Raw genomic sequence first — 20439 nt, 5'->3', positions numbered from 1 at the left:
TCGCTAACACATTATTTGTTGATAATTGTACAGATTAATTTAGGTATGCACTATTATACTGAAAATTTTGAATCCTATTATCTTAGGTTTGTTTTGTGTGTGTGCATTAAAATTATTTGATAATTCAACTTATAAATATTAAAATCAATATTTTAGAGTAAAAAATAAATAACAGTTTAAGATAAATTGAATAATATGTATAAATAATTAAATAAATGTATAAATTAGAGTATTTTAACATCTAATATTAAATTGGGATATTATGTACACTTAACAGGCCAAAGTAGATCAATTAGCATGTCATTAATTTTTAAGTCAGAATTATTTCAAGGTATGCTTTATGTTTAATAGAAATATTTTTGAATAGTAATACTCACTTTTTAAAATTATATTTTTTATTATAGATATGAATTAAAAACAATACAAAAAAAAAAGAAAAGAAATTACTGGGAAATGCATCAAAGATCTCATCATTACATTCACTGAAAAAATTCCAATTGCATTTTGTATTTTTTGATGAAGTTTTGATTTCTTGATGATATTGTTAGTTCAAAAAATAAACGGAATATGCACATTGATAGAATATGTACAAGGTATGAAAAGGTATGGCATTTATTAAATTCTTACTTTAAAATTGTTTTATAAATTTTTATATGAATGCAAATAGAATAAAAATTATTTTTAAATAATTTTTAGAACTGTCAAAAGGTATTTAAAACTTTGGCAGAAATGGGATTCTTATCTAATATCTGATATTGAAGCATTATATTCTTTTTAAAAGCATTAATTTAAATTGTTTGAAATAATTAAAGCTATTTTAATGGAATTTCAAAATTAATCAGTTTTAAATTTTGATTTTTTTTTTAATTTTTAGATTTTGGTTTATGAAGATTCCATTGGTGTACTTCGTCTAAAAAACCTTACACCAGAATAATATTCGTATCTAACAAATATGCTATTTTTACATATAGTTATAGTTACAATAGTTTTAGTAATAGTTTAAAAGCTCATAGATAATTAATAATTGCAGATGAATTTTATGATAATTAACCGATTCTTACAAATAAATGTATAAATATAAATACAACTTAAATTTATATAATGTATATTCGAAATTTTTTTATCTGACTTTTTAGAGTGGACTTCATTTCCTGATATTGAGCATTGCATGGGAATTTAAGGATTAATTTAAAAGGATTAAAGACAAGAAGATGCATTTTGCTTCATATTTTCTAGAAAAATTAAAAAAACTAAGGTAAATTTATATTTTGATATTATTTTGTAAAGAATGATTTATGTAAAAATAAGTTTAATTTTAAGATTTTCAACTTTTTTATTTTTAATTGTATTTTTTGATATAATATTAAACTTAATGACCTCTAGATGGTTGCAGTTGTATGGATTTATGATGAGAAAAAATTTTAGGTTAAGATTAAGTTTTAAAAAAGAAAATTTTTTTTAACGAAGTAATTTCACACTCTTGTCAATCTCAAAATCTAAAGGCCAATTTCAAACTGATCTATCAGAAATGAGCTACCGGCAAAGAAGGGAGATTTTCATGCTTATTGAATATATATAAATATCATACAACTGAAATCACAGAATATGTCCACTTCTCTTGTCTCACTTTTTAAAATAAATTTCTTCTTGCATTATAAAAAAAAAAAAAAAAAAGTTTTTATATCTTAAAGATTATTCTAATTCCAGAACTTAATTGATTAAATTTTATTATATTCTTACATTAATTGGCTTTAGTATAACAACATACTTACATTCGTTGTAAGTATGTTACCAACTTACATTAGTTGGCAACATAACACTGTTGTTCAGGATAAATGGAAAATCCCAGATGAAAATGGTTCCTATTCATAAACTAATTCCTTGTGCATTATTTTAACAAAAATTGTGTTTATGAAAATCTATTTATTTCACTTATGAAAATTTCTTATGCAACTGTAGTTCTATGTAGTTTTAATTTGAATTACTTAAAAAAATTTTTTTTTAAATTATCAGTTTAAATAAAAAATCTTTCTAAAGTTTGTCCTAATTCATTAAAAGCAATTGTTAAATTACATACCCTTTTGCCTTTGAGCGAATCTTCGTATATTTCACGTCAGTAAAACTTTTAGTAAAACTTAAAACTTATATGCCATATTTTGATTGCTTCTCTTTCCACTGGATTTCCCAAAGATAGCTGAAATGATAAATTACAGAATTTTATTATGTGTATATATAAAAATTTCTTTTTAGTTTGAATGAAATTCTATAGTATATCTGTCAGATAATTTGAAAATTACTAATTGTAGACTATTATACAGTTTGTATCAAGTTTATAAACATAAAATTATTTCAATTGCAACTCTAAACAAGGCATTCCTTTAAAAAATTTTTAAAAACTTCATAATATTTTGTAATTATTCATATGACAAAATGCAAATGCTATTTAAATGTACCAACTATTTCATGTAATTATAAACCATTTTATGTGTTTGAAATTTGTTTGATTGCTCTAATTATTTTTATTTAATTTTGTTTCATTGTAGGAAAATCACTACTGATAGATTTTCATGTATAATATAAAATTGCCTCCATAAACTTAAACCTTTAAAAAAAACAATTTTAAAATTTACTAAATATTATGTTATTTATGCTTTGATGGAACAGAAAGTTATAATCCTTTTGTAAGAGTTTTCTTTATATGTACATGTCTGTGGATGTTCATAGTATTCCTTTAAAATATTTTTTCAAAATGGTTTCTTTATAAAGGACAACATCTAATACAGAAATTGACTGTGTTATTTAAGAAAATATTGATAAATCATTAAAATACACAAACATTTAAAGTCCAATATATTTTTCCAGTTTATAATTTTTTTTTTTTTTTTTTGAAATTAAAGAATATATATATTATTGGAAATTTTTGCTAATTTATATGAACACACGAAGTTTAATTGGTCATATTTCAAGTAAGAATAATATTAAACTTGAATTTTATAGAGTAGTTAAAGTATTAAAACAAAATATTGTCATTAAATTTTTTTATATAAATCATGAAAATGGACATTAATAAAACTCTTTTAATTGTTCTAAATGTATATTCATGCTTTACACTTGGCTAATGCAAACAAAAAACTAGTGGCTACAAAGATTATTCTAATTTATGAAAATACATATTTACATAAAATCGTTCATCATTTAATGATTAAATTCACTTTTCTTGACTTCTTTGTCAAGCAATTTCGCCAGAAGATTTTTAAGGCACTCACATTTGTATATGAAAAATCAGAATCAAGTCTCAACTAGAAAATATGATTATTTTTTTAAAAAATCGAATTTTGAAATTTCATTGCCTTACGAGAAGGGATTAAAAAAACTATCTAAAAATATAATTATCACTAGTTTTATTACATTAAAATTGCATAGATGTTAATAACTTTTAGGCAGATTCTTTATATTTATTACAATATTTATTATAGTATGATACAAAAAATTTTTATGCTAAATCTCCAAATTATCCCTTATGTATATATATATAAATGTATGCTTTGCCCATGGTATTTTGTATATATTTTGATTAGATCTGAATCATTAAGCAATGCATTGTAGAGAAGGTAAAAGCTTCATCGAAATTTGTAAATGGGTCATCCAATTGAAAAAGGGGAGATAGTGTGTGTGGATAGTGTGAGGGGGTGGAAATTTCGATTTTCCTACATTGTTAAAGATTTTTAAAAATGTGACTTCTAAGATTCTAGATCTCTGTTATTGCCAAAGATAAAAAGGTCACTTAAAATATGTGAATTATTGTTGCAATATAATTAATAATTTTATTGTAAAAATTTTATGATAATTGTAATTTCTTAGAAGTTAGAGGCTTAAAAGTTTTTTCAACCTTTAATTTTGATTGGATTAACTTAAGCATAATGATATTTCATTGAAAATCTCTCTTTAGTCCATCATCATTAAACATGCAGCTTAATCCAGCATGATTATTGATTATTTGATAAAGAAGTTTTAAACTGCTCATATAAATGAAAGCCAGAATTATCCAACAAGAATTAATAAACTTTCATGAATTCTAATTAATAAACAAATAATAACACATTTCTTATATATGTTAGAATACATCTTGTGCTTGTATGCAGTTTCCAACTTTTATATAGCTTAAAATGCCAATATAGATTGTATTTTTAAAATTATATTTTTCATATTTTTATATCAGTAGTTTATCTCTCTCTCTTTTTTTTTTAATTTCATAGTTAATCAAAGAAAAATTATGATTTTTATCTAGAAATTGTTTTAAGATATATTACTACTTTCACCTTCAAGTGCAGTGAAGAAAATCAACTTAAATTTTTAATTTCCTGACTTCAATTGGAAACCATTCAAGAAAAAGATATCTGGTACTACTAAAATTTCAGTGAGATGGGGTAAGAAAACAATTACTTTTTTGCTTCAAAAATTACCTCCCAGATAAAATCCATAAATGATTTTCATTTGCTTTTAGAATTTAGAAATCTACATTTATTTAGAAAATATTCTGGAAATTTCGAAGAATTTCAAAATTTAGTTGATTATATTTATATTATTATCTACATTAATTGATTGAACTACATTGAAGTTTGATACTTTTACATATATTGATGCACAGGAAATGTTCTCTTACTTTCAGATATGATAGTTATAGTTATATATATTATTGATTTATGAACAAAGTAGAATTCCTGTATTTTAGACAAAAACAATATAATTACAAATGAAGAATTTTGCCTAAAGTTCTATTTTACTTCTGAATATTTTTCTATAGAGTAACACAAAATCGTAATGTTTGTTTGTAGTTGATAATTTTTTTTAAAAATTTTTAAACTCTTAAAACTCTGGAACACTTTTCTATTACTATATAAATCCTTTTGTTGTTGTTGTTGAACCACTTCAAAATGTGGGTTCAAATTACGAGGAAAAAAATGATTGAAGTTGTAAATACCATGCATATCTTTACACTAATTACTGATCGCATATCGAAAAAATAAATAAACTCAGTATCCATGTGGTTATTTTTTACTTACCTACATTACTAAAGATTGATTAATCAATTATTACTATTAAATTAATAACTATAGTTATTTGTTTTTGTATGCTATATTAAGAAGAAATTTTGTTTGTTAAATTAATATTCTGTATGAAACTACACAAGAACTTGGTTAAGAGCCTCTTGACAGTTGGTTCTTCTTCAGGTGTTAGTGATGCAAAATCCGTTTCTTGTGCTACTACACTATTCCCATGGTCTTGGATTTTTATTGAAAAAATAGGAGTCATATCCGAATCGACGTTTCGACTCAACTTTATGTTTTGTCTACTTAAGGAACATTTGTATTGTATCATTAGAGAAGATTTAATATTCAAGCTTATTTTTAATAATATTACGATAGAAACAATTTTTAAATTCCATCGGTTTCCCCACCCCACCACATATTCGTTTTACATTCCCTTCCCCTCTTTATGTGAAGTTTGTTAGAAATAAGAATCATACAAATCATGCTTCCATTATATCTGAATTCCATTGTATTAAATTTTTATTTTACTAAATTATGAGAAATATTTTTATTTTCTTGTTCCTATTTTTACTTAGTTGTATTCCCTAGAGAATAAATTTGATTTTTTTTATGAGAAGATTTTTTGTAATTCTAACGTCTTTTATTAATCAGTGAAGCATATTTAACTGCTAGTAAGCATTACAATGCATACAGATTATTTTTAAATTAAAAATAAACTATTTTAATCAAAAAGAAAAATCAATTTTCGTTTTGACAGAAAAAATACTATAGAAAAATTTGATGCCTAGTAATTAACTTTCAAATGATAATTCTATGGCAGTCCCAATATTTTAGTACTAGTTGCCGCTTTTTTATTTTAAGTTTAATTTTTAGGAAACTACACTAATCTATTTCTATATTCTACGGAAAAGTTACTTAACGTACAAACATTTTTGTCTCTTGTATTCATTCAGTTGATGTACATTTCTGCAGAATAATAGTAAAATGAAATGTTGGACCAGAAGTAAACCCTACATCTGTAGTAACGATATAGTCACATGTTAAATATCACGGTGCAAGCCATCTTGCATACAATATCAAATTTTCTTATTCCTTGTTGCCACATTTTACAAACAACAAATATAAAATGTATGGTAGATTTCAAAATTGCATTGGCGCGCCGATTGGACCTGTATCACGTGAGCATGGATTGACACCGTTAGAGAGCGATGAATTGTAAAACAAATTTCTAATATTTTCTTTCAGGAGTCATTACTACGTGAAAACGTGTCATAGTTGTAGAATCTTCGTTTTCAAATCGAAAGGGTTCCTATTTCAAATCACGATTCTACGGTCATTTATCATATTGCTTGGGGATGATTCTTAGCACTTCTTTGGAAGATGAATTTCCTTTATATTAAAGTATCATGGACATTTTGATAATGGTATGAAGATATATCATTGTCTTAAATTGTGGTTCTGATTTATGGCTTCCTACATTTTGCAAACTTTAATTTATTATAATAAACCTTGCAAAACTAATTGTATTATTTCAAAATTATGTACGTTTTGCGGGCCTTTACACATCGCTTAAAGTAGAGATTCTGTCTTTTAAGATTTTATTTGAGGCTTTTAAATATCCCAAATTCCACCTGCTGAAAACCATTATTAACTTATTAAGTCGATTCACGGCTGAAATATCAATTGGGAATTTAAATATAAGACTGGGTATAGAAATCGACGCAAAATTGGAAACTTCGAGTTAGGGATGACGAATATTTTATGAGCGGTTATTGCGTAACCAGTATCATAAAATCACAAATACCAGCGATCAATACTTTTCAAAGACGGGTGTGATTTAAATCCTTGATACAATCTTACTGATGATATTTCGATTACAGGTTTTGGATCATGATAGAAAGAAACAATCGATACGTCCAATGGAAGCTCTCGAACAACACAGAAAAGAAGAAATCTGTGAATGGGTTGAAAAGTGAGTGGACCGCTTATTCTTGAAATTATCGTATCGTTGAATTGCATATCACTGAAATTTATAGGAGCGATGACTTCACTGGAAAGTGTGAAGTCGCTGCTCCACTTCATGAGAGTGACCTTGACATTTCGATATTCGCATTTGACGATGCACTATTACATACAAATCATTTTTAATTGCTTGTGACATGACTGACTGCATGTATTCTGTTTACTGCTGGCGCCATCTATTGGTAGAATATAGAACTAAAGTAAACATTTTAAAGAAATGACATATATTTAATTCAAATTTTTCAGAAAATGGTTTTTTCCAATAAAGAAATTAAATAAATAGTTTTGAAAAAAATCAGATTTAAGTAGTAAGCTGAAATAGATAAATTAATTCAATCACACGTTACTTAAATTAGTAAATGAAGTATTAATTACAATTAATAATATCATGGAAATAACAGATATTTGGAACAAATATTTAAAAATAACAATAGCAAAATTATTTGTTATTCAAAAAATCGTGGATTATGCAACTCTACTTCGAGCACATATGGAAGTCGGCTTTTCCAAAATTTTCTGAATTCTCTCTGGTGGCAACAGTTTTTATATGCACACTATTCGAATAGGTTTAAATTTTGTCTCATTTCCCAATTCTTTTTTTTTTTTCATGCTTATATTAAATTTTAATCATGGTGCCGTTTCAGGTATGTTTTATTTCTTAATTTTTTAAATTCATTTTAATAAAAAATGTTTCTGTAATTTGGAATTTTTTTTTTGGAAATTTACTTAAGTCTATAGATTTTGTTAAACCACGTGTCGAAAATCGCATTTTATTAGCACTTTTGCAATTTTACTCTTAGCTTTTAAATTGTGAGGGATTAGTTTCTTTGCCGATTCTACTTCGTTATTGTAAAGAATCTTTTTAGTATAATATCTGAGTTAATTTTCTCGCACTTCTATTATAAATGATAATTTTTTTTCTGCGTTTTATTAGAATATGTAATATAAAGCGCTGTAATGAAACAGCATTTTAAATTGTCTGAAAAATTTAATGTTAAATGAGGATGTAAATGATTCCAACATCAAATTGTTCAACCGCATATTCTCAATCGGAATTGCCACATTTTTCTTTGCGTTTTTGTGAGAATAGTTAGTTGAAAAAGGTGCGGTGATGTACTTCATTGCTGTTCTTTTAAACAATATTCCTTTCTATTTTTATTATAATGGTTATTTTTTAATAGCTGCAGGGTTTTTTTTTCTACTGCAAGGAAGCTCCATTTTAAATTATGTTAGAAAAACTGTTTTAATGTATCAAAACGTGTGTGGTGGTAAAAACGTGGCTTAACATCAAACTGTTAAACCTCGTGTTGTAAATCGCATTTAATTAGCACATTTCTTTTTGGTTTTTAGAGAATTGGCTTCCCTGCTGGATTCTTTGCAATATGAATGGTATTATGTAAAATCATTCTTTATCGAATCGTATTTGTTGGGAAGGAGGGTTCTCCTATTTAAATTTTCTTTTTCTTTGCACTTTTAGAATAGTTATTTTTAGCATTTATTAGTATAGTTATAGCATTTTTTTTTTCTGCTGCAGTGAAAGGGGCGTTTTAAATTATAGTGAAGAAAATTATTTCAATGAATCAGTTGTAAGACGATTTCTCACAGCATAATGCGGGGAGTGAAAATTCCATTTCCATCCTTATATTAATTTGCATTTTTTCCCCTTAATTAGGCTTTTTATTGAAGCTTATGTATAAAAATAAATTTATTCTCTTATTTCCACTATATTTTGTTAATATTTTAACCAGTTGCACCTTATGGCTTTAATTGCGTTATTTATATTCTGTATAGACATGATATAAATTTCCCATCTTTTTTTTACCAAAGAAAAATTAACATTTTACAATTGCTTTTAACTCTTCCCACAAAAAATTAAATTGTATTTATTGTCAAACTAAAAGTTATTGTAATATAAATCATTGATGCCTCTATAGTTACTTATTTTAGCAATATTTTAGATAAGAATTTTGAATTAAAATATTACTCTTTACAATTTTTATTAAACAGTGTTAAAAACGAAAATTTTGTTGTAGTAATATCACATAATTTACACGTAAAAAAAAATGTCCATGGAGTATATTTTGTATAAGAGTAATGAATGCTTGTTCTTAACTACATATGATTAAGTGATCTCTATCAGAAACAGTGCTTTATAAATGCTAATCGATTATAGTTTTCCCAAAATAAAATATATAACTCATTCTTGATATTTTTTATAGGTTTCCTCTCGTCATACCCAAGTCATTTTAAATTGCTTGGAGTATATAGCGGAAGATTACTTTCATAAGGTAAGTCATTCTTATTTGTAAGTTGTTTCAAAAATTTGAGAAGTGCTATTCAGAATCTAAAAGGAATCTGTTTTAAAACTTAAAATTTATTTAATCCCTGTTTTAATGATTAGTTACTATACAATAAGTTTTCTTTTATATAGATGTGATAACAGTAAGAATGTCCATAAATTTTGCATGACACAATATATCAATCAACTTATTTTTAAAACTGTATCCAGTATGAATTACTTCTATAAAACTTAATTTAAAATTTGTAATTTTTTATAAATTCTGATTATTGTAGCTGTTTGTCAGAATTAAGATCTTAGGCAAATATATTAATAGGTTTGCTGATGTTTATGATAGTTGCTTGATCTCTGTTGGTTGGGTTCAACTTTAGATTTTATTTGAATCTGAAATCTTTTTTTTAAGTTTGAATCCTGTAGATCATTTGGATCACCTATGCAGAGAAAATGTAACTATCCTTTTCATAAGTTTTTTACTCAATTTGAGAAAAATTGTTTCTTGTGCCATCTTTCATGGCTAATTAATTTCTGAACTATCTTAATAAATTTTAGCATCCTGAGCTAGGATAATTTGATGGCTCATCTTGTATAGACAGCATGAATGTATTTGAAATTGCTCTACACTTTGTAAATACTATAACACATTTAATTTTGTTCTCCGTGGTATACTAATTTTCTACCATCTCATTTGAAATATAAACTTTAATTTGAAAAAGGAATTGTTTAAGCTTTAGCTAATGTAAAACTTTCTTGAGAAAACTATAAAGAATAGAAAATGAGCGTATACCTTTAAAAGTAAGAGCAAACTACAGAATCATTTAGAATTGATGTGTTTTATGGAGTATTTTTTGCAATTTGTATAATAACTGGTAAGCTATTCAGAAATTTTAATTTTAAACAAAATTAAATTCACTAAAATATGACAGTTTTCAAGCAATGCAGTTGTATTTTTATATGATCGATTATGTTATTCAAGAGTTGCGGTATTTAAAAATGGATGTTTCTTTAAAAATCATTCATATCTTATGAAACTAAATCTTAACTATAAATATAAAAATATTAAAAAAATATATTAAAAATATACTTTAAATAGAAACCTTCTGATTATGAGAAAAATAAGTTAAACCACCACATCAGGATTAACAACAATGGGTGTGGGGGGTATTAAATATTAATAGCTGTAATTTAAAAAAACAAACAATTTCAGGTTCACTTCAAGTATGAAATATATAGTACAATATGCTTAACATGTTTTAAAATTGATTAAATTACGAAAGAATTAGGTGTTGTTTCATTGAAAAGATAATTTTAAATTTTAAGATGACATAAAACTTATATTTGTCATTTTTAAAAGTTATCTTGGACAAACGCCAAAATTTCTTCTAATTCTCAATTAAAATACTAAAAATAGAATTTTATTTTCTTTGATGCATTTAAAATTAAACATTGTTAATTAATCGATCTGTTCATGATGAACCTGAGAAAATTTTGTTGACAAATTCTTGAGATATTACATAAATTAAGAAAGATATTCTATAGTGCCCATAAAGTTTAAATGCTCAGTGACTCTGTTATCAGTAATTATATTATAAAAAATGCTTTGTTTCAGTAAAAAATATTATTATATTAATTGCAGATTAATTTTTTCCTCTTTAATTTAAACCATAAATTCTACGAGAGTTAACAGAAAATTAGAGAGATACATATTACATTATGACTGAAGGCCTTTATAATATTATGAATGACTTATATGACTATCAAAATTGAAGTTTTAAAATATTTTGATGAAGAATCTATTAAAGTAGGAATTGCATAAAATATTTAATTATTAAAATTTAAACAAACATTAAGATTGGTGAACCAACTGGTCGCCAAAGGCGGCTAGTATTAAAATAAAGGAAAGAATGAAGTGATTAGTGAACTTACATTTTAAATGCTTATATGAAATACTTATGAAATTGACTGAACCAATGGAATATTCGTTGAATGTTTTTAGATTTGAGTATTGAAATCAAACAATAGTTAATTCCATATATAGATGATATAAATAATATATGTGATTGTAGTTTATCCATTGTAATTTTTATTTGATTGCTTTTAACTTTGTATGGGACTTTTAAGAAATTCAAATTTCTTTTTATATAAAGATTTTAACAATAGGAAAGTTTTACTTACTAGATTGGCAGAAATAGTAAAGTACAGTAATAGTACAGTTAGGGATTGCAATACCGGACCAAAAGTTCAATACCGGTATTCGGTATTTTTTAAATCTTAATACCGGGATACCGGTATTAGAAATTTTAGAAAAAGAAAGAAAACACAGGTGTTTTTTTGTTTTATTTGCCAGTTTTGTTAGAGAGTGTAAATATCACAAAAAATAATTTGTAACTTATAAATTATAACAGTATATAATCACAAAAAAGTAAAGAAACATCTTATTTATTTAAATCACAAAAAAGTGTAAATATCACTATTCAGTCTGGGGTACTATTACAACTTTTTGAAATGTGATCTCAAAAAACAATGCATCAATTGTACTGTCATTAAGCCTGAAAAGTAATTTTGTGTAAAAATTATCAGCTGTGTAAAAAATTACGCTCTTTCGATATCTACGCTAGTTGGTGGTACTGTTAGCAATGTGCAATATACTTTTTCCAAGTATTTACCTCTAAATCCCTCATCTTCAAATAAATCGATTTCTCATTGGATGGTTTTGAATATAACTGATTTCTGTATTGTATTTTGATTCGTTGAAATTTTTTTATTTATCGCTAATTCTAATTTTTGTTCAAGAGACAATTCCTTTTCATTATCGACAGTAGTGACATATAATCTTCGATAATTGAACTAAATTTTTCTGAATGTGGATACAGTTGTGGGTAAAAAATTTTAAGAAAATTTACTCTGAACTTAATCAGATTTGAATTGGTTATTTTCTTTTCTTCTTTTTCATTTTCATTTTTCAAAATAAGTAAATACTGTAAAACATTTTATATTTCGGAATGCCTTTCTTCTGTGCGATTTTTCAATATAATATATAATTCTTCAGATAGTGATGTGTGCTGTTCTTTCAGTGATTGCAACATGAAATTTATTGTTGCATTAGCTGTTAATAAATTAGAATCTCTCCGACGCAATGCCTTAATAGTCAGTTTTATTGGAAGAAGAGCTGATATAGTTCTGAATATTAAGTCGAATTCACTATCTGAAAAATAGGTTTTAGTTGATTATTGCTTTTTGGATTGGACTTCTCAGTTTCAAAAATCGTTCCATCATTAGGAGTAAACTGTTCCAACGTGTTTTATAATCTAATATTAACATATATTCTGTTTTATTTTCAGTTAGTATATATTTTAGTAAAATATCCTTTTTATAGGGGAACGTTTAAATATCTTAACAATTTTTCGAACTTTTCTTGATAGGTTAATATTTCATCCTCATTAGCAATATCTTCTTCAACAATTACATTGCCATTATCTTCATTGTCAATATCACTCTCACTCTTACTCTTTTCAAAGTTGGAATCCGAAATTTCTATATTCACAGTATTTGGATTCTTCTGTTCTTTATTTTTTTGGTATAATACATCTATTACTCCTAATTGAATTCCATGTGCATAGCACAACTGCTGATTTGCACCAATCAACTTTCCAAATTTTTCCTTATTATTGTTGCTCCATCAGTCGTTAAGGATACAATATTTTCTTTCAGGGATAATCCATGTTTCACTAATTTAGATTTAAGCAATTAATTAAGCCATTAATTAGCTAATTAATTTTGCCCGTTATGGAGACATTAAAACAAAAACGCATACTATTTTGCTATGTTCGCGATACCTGAACATATAGTGGAGAAATTTTAAAAATTTCTAGTAAATACCAAAAATAACAGTAAAGTATGGTTTTAAAAATTTTAATCATACCAAAAAGATCTTTGATTTACTAAATTTTCGAAATTACTGGCATTTTGGAAATCCTTTAGTTATTTATGATCATAAATATTCACAAGTAGATTTAACAAGTCTTATATGTTGATTCTCAAATTTTAACAAATTAAATCTAATGAAAAAATTAGCTAAAGAAGAAAAAAAAAAACTTATTTATATTCATGATATACTTCAAAAAGATTTGTTTAGTTTTTTAGAGTTTAAATTTCAAAGCTAATTTCTTGAAGAAAAGTTATTATATTGATGAATGTCAAATAATCTTTTTGAAGTTTCTTTTTTTTTTTTTTTTTCACCTAATAAAAGTTTTAATGTAGTTATAAGTTTAACAAGGCTATTTTATGCATGTATAAATTTTCTATAAAATGATCCCTGTTTGAATTATTTAAAAAAATTTTAGTGAATTCAACTTAATATTAAATCATAATTTTAAAGCTCTTAAATACTTTGTACATTTTTACAAGTAAAATTCTTCAGTTAAAATATTGTATTTTGCAGAAAATGTTTTAGTGAAGTTTATTTTACAACCTGGAAAAGTACTCTTTATTAAATCTTCCTTAAAAGTAGTTTAATAATTTATTATATAAAAGTTGTGCAGAGAAACATAGATGAAAACAACTATTATTTAATATCTAATAAAAATTCAATTTTAATTATCATTGCAACTTAAAAAAAAAAAAAACATTTATTAATAACCATTAGTTACAATCGTGAAAATAAAAAAAGCCTCTTATACTTAACTAATTTTGAAAATTGTTTATTAATTTAGACTTGCTATACAGAAAATGCAACTTCTTACAAAAGACATTCTTGAACATGACAACCAATCTATATCCTTATCAATTGTTACCATAAATTTAATACATTACTTCTCTTGAAATTTTCTAAATTTTTAGCATTTTAAAATATTTTGACCTTACATTTATCTTGTCAAGCAATTGAAAATCTTTTTGTATTGATATTGAAATTTAAAGATACTTTTACATTGAAAGAATTTAGATACCGACTGAGAATTAAACTTTTGGATGTAAATAAATAAGGCTAGTACCATAACTACACTAACATCTGAGCCAGCATGCAAGATCATTTTTGTTGCTTATGAGAATAGGTTTTTCCTTAACTATAACTGTAGGGGTTGGTTTAAGATGAACATGTAAATCAAATATGAAATTCATAGCCTTATTCAAATTAAGTAAAATTTTCTCATTGTTATCAGTCTCCTATTTTATATTATATTACAATTCATTAAATAAACACATTACACTGATGCAAGTCCTTCTATTAATTACAGCCAGGCAATTTTATACACTGCATTGTAATTATGTAAAAATATATCATTGGTTTTACAATATCTGAATTATTGCATTTTATCATTTAACTGAAGATGCCACCCATGCCTTTTTTAAGGATTTTCTTTCAATTTTTAAATATTGGACATGATATTTTATTATTTGACTCTTATAAGAATTATTCTAAATATTCTACACTTATTCCCTGCTGTATAGTTGAGATAAATAAATATGAGTACTTCCATTTTATTGCATGGATCTTCTAAAATTGCTAATGGAATCTCAAATTTTTAAGGAATGAAAATAAACATGATTTGTTACTTTTTGTTGGCATTGAGCATCTTCAGTATTTATTGATTTTAGCATTTATAAAGTCTGTATTAAATGCTCTGCAGGAAGATCATGTATCTTGGCACATAGCTTTTGCTTTGATTCTAGGGGTTTTCTATAAAAAGTTTCCCAGAATTTAGATTTTTAATTAAAAAATAATACACTTTAATTTCCTTAATTTGGAAAATGCTACTGTATAAAAATTATTCATGTATCTTTTTAAAATTAGGAAACAGCTTAATTATATAAATTTTATTTTTGTAATAGTTTTAATATTTTTATGCATGAGCTTTGTAATTTTGAATGGACATATGCATGCATTATAATTTTTAATGTACATTGAGCTCATTATGGAGAAGCTAAGTTTTGTTTTAACAAAGCTTAATTTGTGTATATGTTGATCTTTGTTTTGTATAAATTTGTTAAACTGAAAATTAAGTGAATTTTTCCCATTGTTATATTTAAAAAAATAACCGTAAAATATAAAAACTGATATCGCCTCATTAAATGCACTTTGTAAAATACTGAACCTAATTTTTTAAAAAAAAAAATCTATGTATAACTTGTAGACATTATGACAAATTTTGTTTAATGATTATTAGAACAATAGTAGAAATCAATGAAATGTGAAAAAACTTTATGCAAATTTATTATGAGTTTTATTTAAACCTGTAATATATATTAGCATAGTAAAGGAATTCTACAAGTCTTTCAGTATGTTTATAAATAGTCCATGATTAGAACTCTACTCTCATTTTTAAACCGGATTCATTAATTTCAGAAGTAATATAACTTAAATTTATAATGAAAATCTTGACTGCTAGAAAATGAACGAAGAACTTAAAATTCTGATCAATGTATAAATTCTTTAAAAATACCAATGTATAAATTCTTGCCTTACTTAGATTGTGATAATTAAAATGCAAAGTTTTTATTTTTAAAACTTTGCATGCTGACAGTAATTTGAGTTTATATACTTAGAATATCACCACTTGTTTATGCAAGGAGAGTTAAAATATAAATGATATTTTTATCACTTTTTCTAAAATATTACTTACTAAAGTGACATTATCTAAGTCTTCTTAAACATTTTTCAATTACTTTATTATTAAAAAAGATATGCAAGTAGCTAATTTAATGCAATTTTTTCATCTCATGAAGATTCCTCTCTGAGAAAACCCATTAAAAGGTTTAAACAAAATAGTACAAAGTTGTTAGATTTGAACTATATGGGGGAAAAAAATGGTTGAAGGTTATAAAACTAAAAATGCAATATAAAGCCGAATTTCAATGTTTCCTATTCATTAAAAAATTATCTGCAACAACATTGCACATTTCTTTCAACTGTGCTCTCTATAATGAATGAGTGAATGGACATAAAAATAAAGTGATGCAAATCAATTAAACTTTAAACGATACATGGTTACTATAGTAACCATGTATCAACCACCATGTATGTAACCATAGTTTACTATTTCAGATGTCCTTTGTCCTTTTGATTTACCTTTAAAATGTTTTTAAATGGTAGATGAAAGCATACTTTTGTTATATCTATTAGTAATCTTACTATGTAGAATATATTGAAAAATTCTAATTGTGAACTCGTATCAAAAGTCTGTGTCACAGTATGTGCTTCAAAGAGTATATATAAGTTTAAGTAATGTGCTTATAAGATGATAAATTTTTTCCTCACCACATTAGTTAAATAAAATCTTAACTTTGATGTTATAATTTTGAAATGTTCTGTAGTTTAGCGGAATTCTCAGTTGGCAGCATTTTTCCTTTGGTGCTTTTTGTCTGTTCTATAATTTGATACATCTTCAAGTTGAACAGGAAAATTTCTATCCAATGTATGCTTTAATAGTAAGGATTTCATTTTGCTTTGCCAATGTTTAAAAAACCTGCATCACGTTGTTCCTATATTGAAGTTATGAAATATAGATAATAGCATTTCTTGTTGTGTTTTTGAATTTTTAAGTGACTATCTGTGAGGTTCTCCTGGCTTACGAATTTTGGAATGTTTTATGTAGAAATTTATTTGCATTTTGCATAAGATAAGTAATTTATTTTTATCAAAGAAATCATCATGGATATATTTTAATACTTTTTTTTCTCTAGGAATTTGACATCATCCATGCTGACATAAAGCCCGAAAATATAATGCTGAATCGGAGAAATTTGTCCATCAAAGATATTGTTGCTTCTAATGGCACTTGTCATAGACCTCTTGCTGTTTCTTATGGCACTTGCCTCGGACAAGCATGCTGTTCGAAGACAGCCGATTTATGCCTAAGAGGGAGCGCCTCTTGTTTTTATCGTAGAGCCAACTTGGGCCAAGAGTACGACTTGACTACTCATGCATCACTCATTCGCTTGCACAACCCCTTTTTACAGGAGAGAACATTCACTCATCTCACAGATAGAACAGGAAGAACAACCATGCCCAAACCTAGGACTCGAACCCAGGACGCCCAGATCATGAGGAAGACGTGCTACCCCTATGCCAGGACGCCGGCTAGATCTCTTGTTTTTTTAGTAACTCCATCTAGGGCCAAGGGAGCGTCTCTTGTTTTTTTAGTAGCTCCATCTAGGGCCAAGGGAGCGTCTTTTGTTTTTTTAGTAGCTCCATCTAGGGCCAAGAGAGCGTCTCCTGTTTTTTTAGTAGCTCCGTCTAGGGCCAAGGGAGCGCCTCTTGTTTTTTTAGTAGCTCCGTCTAGGGCCAAGAGGGCGTCTCTTGTTTTTTTAGTAGCTCCGTCTAGAGCCAAGAGGGCGTCTCTTGTTTTTTTAGTAGCTCCATCTAGGGCCAAGGGAGCGTCTCTTGTTTTTTTAGTAGCTCCATCTAGGGCCAAGGGAGCGTCTCTTGTTTTTTTAGTAGCTCCATCTAGGGCCAAGGGAGCGTCTCTTGTTTTTTTAGTAGCTCCATCTAGGGCCAAGAGAGCGTCTCTTGTTTTTTTAGTAGCTCCATCTAGGGCCAAGAGAGCGTCTCTTGTTTTTTTAGTAGCTCCATCTAGGGCCAAGGGAGCGTCTCTTGTTTTTTTAGTAGCTCCATCTAGGGCCAAGAGAGCGTCTCTTGTTTTTTTTAGTAGCTCCATCTAGGGCCAAGAGAGCGTCTCTTGTTTTTTTAGTAGCTCCATCTAGGGCCAAGGGAGCGTATCTTATTTTTTCAGTACCGCCCTCAAGCGTACGACTTAGCTTCACATATGTCACAACCCTTTTTATGGGGTGGACTTCATTCATGCATTTCACTCATTCATCCACAGACCGTTCTCTGCTTCAGATCTAAATAACGATCACACCTGATCCGGTACACCCAGTGTTATTACTTTCGACATGGAGGACTTTGTGACATGACAGATTTATATGTGAGCCAGCCACTACACACACGGAAAGTCTCCGGCCGGCGAGGTTCGAACTCGCAACCCAAGGGACACGAATCCAATGCCCTGTCAACCAGGCTATCTCAACCATGGCCCTCAAAGTGATCGACTTTGATGGGAGCCATTTCACTGATAAGCTAGTGGCAAAAGCTTATAAGTCAGTTAACAGCTACGCTACACGAGCAATTGCTTTTATATTGTGGTCATGTTACTCGGCTGCGAACCATAAGGTCCCAGGTTCTATCCTTCCTCATCACAACCCGTCACATTGGTGACCTCGGACGATGAACTTTCAACCTTCGTACAGCTGTTGTGGCGCCATCTACCCACAACCAAAGTCGTCAGACTCACTTGACGTAGCAACCACTCACCCCCACACACGCTCGCCATAATGCTTGGCGCTTCTCAAATGCGTACAGGCACATTAGATTCAACGGCTAATACATCACCACTCAACAGCCGTATCGTTCGTCTCACCTGCGATTCTCTGGAGGGAGTCTGTGATGAAAGCTTATAAGCCAGTTAACAGCTACGCTACACGAGCAATTGCTTTTGTATTGTGATCATGGTACTCGGCTGCGAACCAGAAGGTCCCAGGTTCTATCCTCGCTCAATTCAATCCGCCACAAGCACAAGGATGATATTCAAATAGCTACTCATTGCTATATATGAGTTGAACTGAAGAACTAACAAAGAAACATAAAAAAACATGGTGTTATTGGTATAAAAATTGCACAATAAATTTGTTTATATTGATATAATGTAAATTATACTGTAAAATTGCTGATTTATAACTTTACTGACTACCAATGCTAAATTTGCTTTGTTAATACAGTGATAGATATTTGTTTAATTGATTTTTTTTACTTGGTGGTTAGTTTGATCACCCTGACAACAAATCATGCTTTTTATGCTGAAAATTGTTAAATCAATGTAGATAACCATAGCATGAATTCAGAAAAGGCATTATTTCTGCATATATCCTTGTTATTTTTTAGAATGTGAAGCTTTAACCAAAATTGAGAAATTTCATTTTTGTAAAGCTAAAATATTATAAATGATTTTTCCATTTGCTTTCCAATATATGAGAAGATCGTAATTTTATACACTTGTGTATTCTTGATGACAATATATTGTAATATTTTTAAAAATTAATTAGCTTAGTTTTAAATTTAAAAAGTAATAAATATTTAAAAGTGGAAAATGAAAATTAACTTTTTAACTGTTTCTAGAAATTTGGAATTACTTCCGAAATTCAAATAATACTCTTTTGTTAAACTTTGACAATTTTTAGTTTGTAGAAAACCTTGGCATTTTACTATTTCACTCTTTTTTTTTTTTTTTTTTCTTTTTTTTTATCATATAGCAGTTTGAATTATTGTTTACATATTTGAGGGCAATATTTTGCTGAATAATTCTGTTTCTGTTTGCATATTTGTCATGTATTATGAAAACCAAAAGGATAATGTTTTAAAAATATATATTCTGCTGTAAAATTGTATGTTCAAAACTAAATTTTTTCCCCCTTTGTTGAGCAGTTATGTGAAATTTTGAAGGTAAAAGCATAACAAAAAATGTCAATAGTTCTGTAGTATATTTATTTATGTTTTCCCTCTATTGATTTTGTCAATTTAATTGGCTTGGAAATTTCTTTCATGGATATTTGATATATTTTTTATTATTAAAAGTGTGGGTATTATTGGATAATATAAAGTTAACATTAAAAACTTCAATGAATTCATACATGTTGATTGCATATGCCTGCTGTATCTCGAGCAAATAATGGTTTTAAAACTGAACTGGTTTGGCTCATTTGGTGAGCTTTATGTAAGCAGGTAGTATTTAAATCTTTATCTTTCCAACCAAGTTGATTTTAATGTCAAAGTAATTTTTCTTTCTTAAATTTTGTTTTTTCAATCTTCTGTAAACATTTACTAATAATTATTTAAATAAATGATTTTATACAAGGTACATGTACAATAATTTCTATATTAAAATGAGAGTTTGCCAGGTGTTTCAAATATATTCATTTGAATTTTCTTTTGGTTTTTCTTAAATTCTGTTCATGTTACATTAGCTGCATTTAATACCTTATATCCTTTTCTATTTATTTTTTTGTGACGATATTAAT

At 27.2% G+C, this 20439-nt stretch overlaps 1 protein-coding gene across 1 annotated transcript; it reads left to right on the top strand.

The window, feature by feature from the left end:
• Positions 1-458: 458 nt before the first annotated feature.
• LOC129972264 (uncharacterized) lies at positions 459-19429 on the top strand. The gene is made up of 6 exons (XM_056086331.1): positions 459-603; positions 1137-1255; positions 4289-4427; positions 6932-7023; positions 9293-9361; positions 17050-19429. The coding sequence occupies exon 6, from the start codon at positions 17092-17094 to the stop codon at positions 18025-18027; it is 936 nt and encodes a 311-aa protein (XP_055942306.1). The 5' UTR covers positions 459-603; positions 1137-1255; positions 4289-4427; positions 6932-7023; positions 9293-9361; positions 17050-17091; the 3' UTR covers positions 18028-19429.
• The last annotated feature ends 1010 nt before the right edge of the window (positions 19430-20439 follow it).

Source organism: Argiope bruennichi, chromosome 6, assembly GCF_947563725.1.
Source record: "Argiope bruennichi chromosome 6, qqArgBrue1.1, whole genome shotgun sequence".
NCBI classification, from domain to species: domain Eukaryota; kingdom Metazoa; phylum Arthropoda; class Arachnida; order Araneae; family Araneidae; genus Argiope; species Argiope bruennichi.
Note: the sequence above shows the minus strand (reverse complement) of the source record. Positions and strands in the feature narration are given on the sequence as shown.

Excerpts from the sequence above, each read along its gene's own strand:
- LOC129972264 (XM_056086331.1), top strand. The coding sequence starts at position 17,092 with ATGCTGAATCGGAGAAATTTGTCCATCAAAGATATTGTTGCTTCTAAT.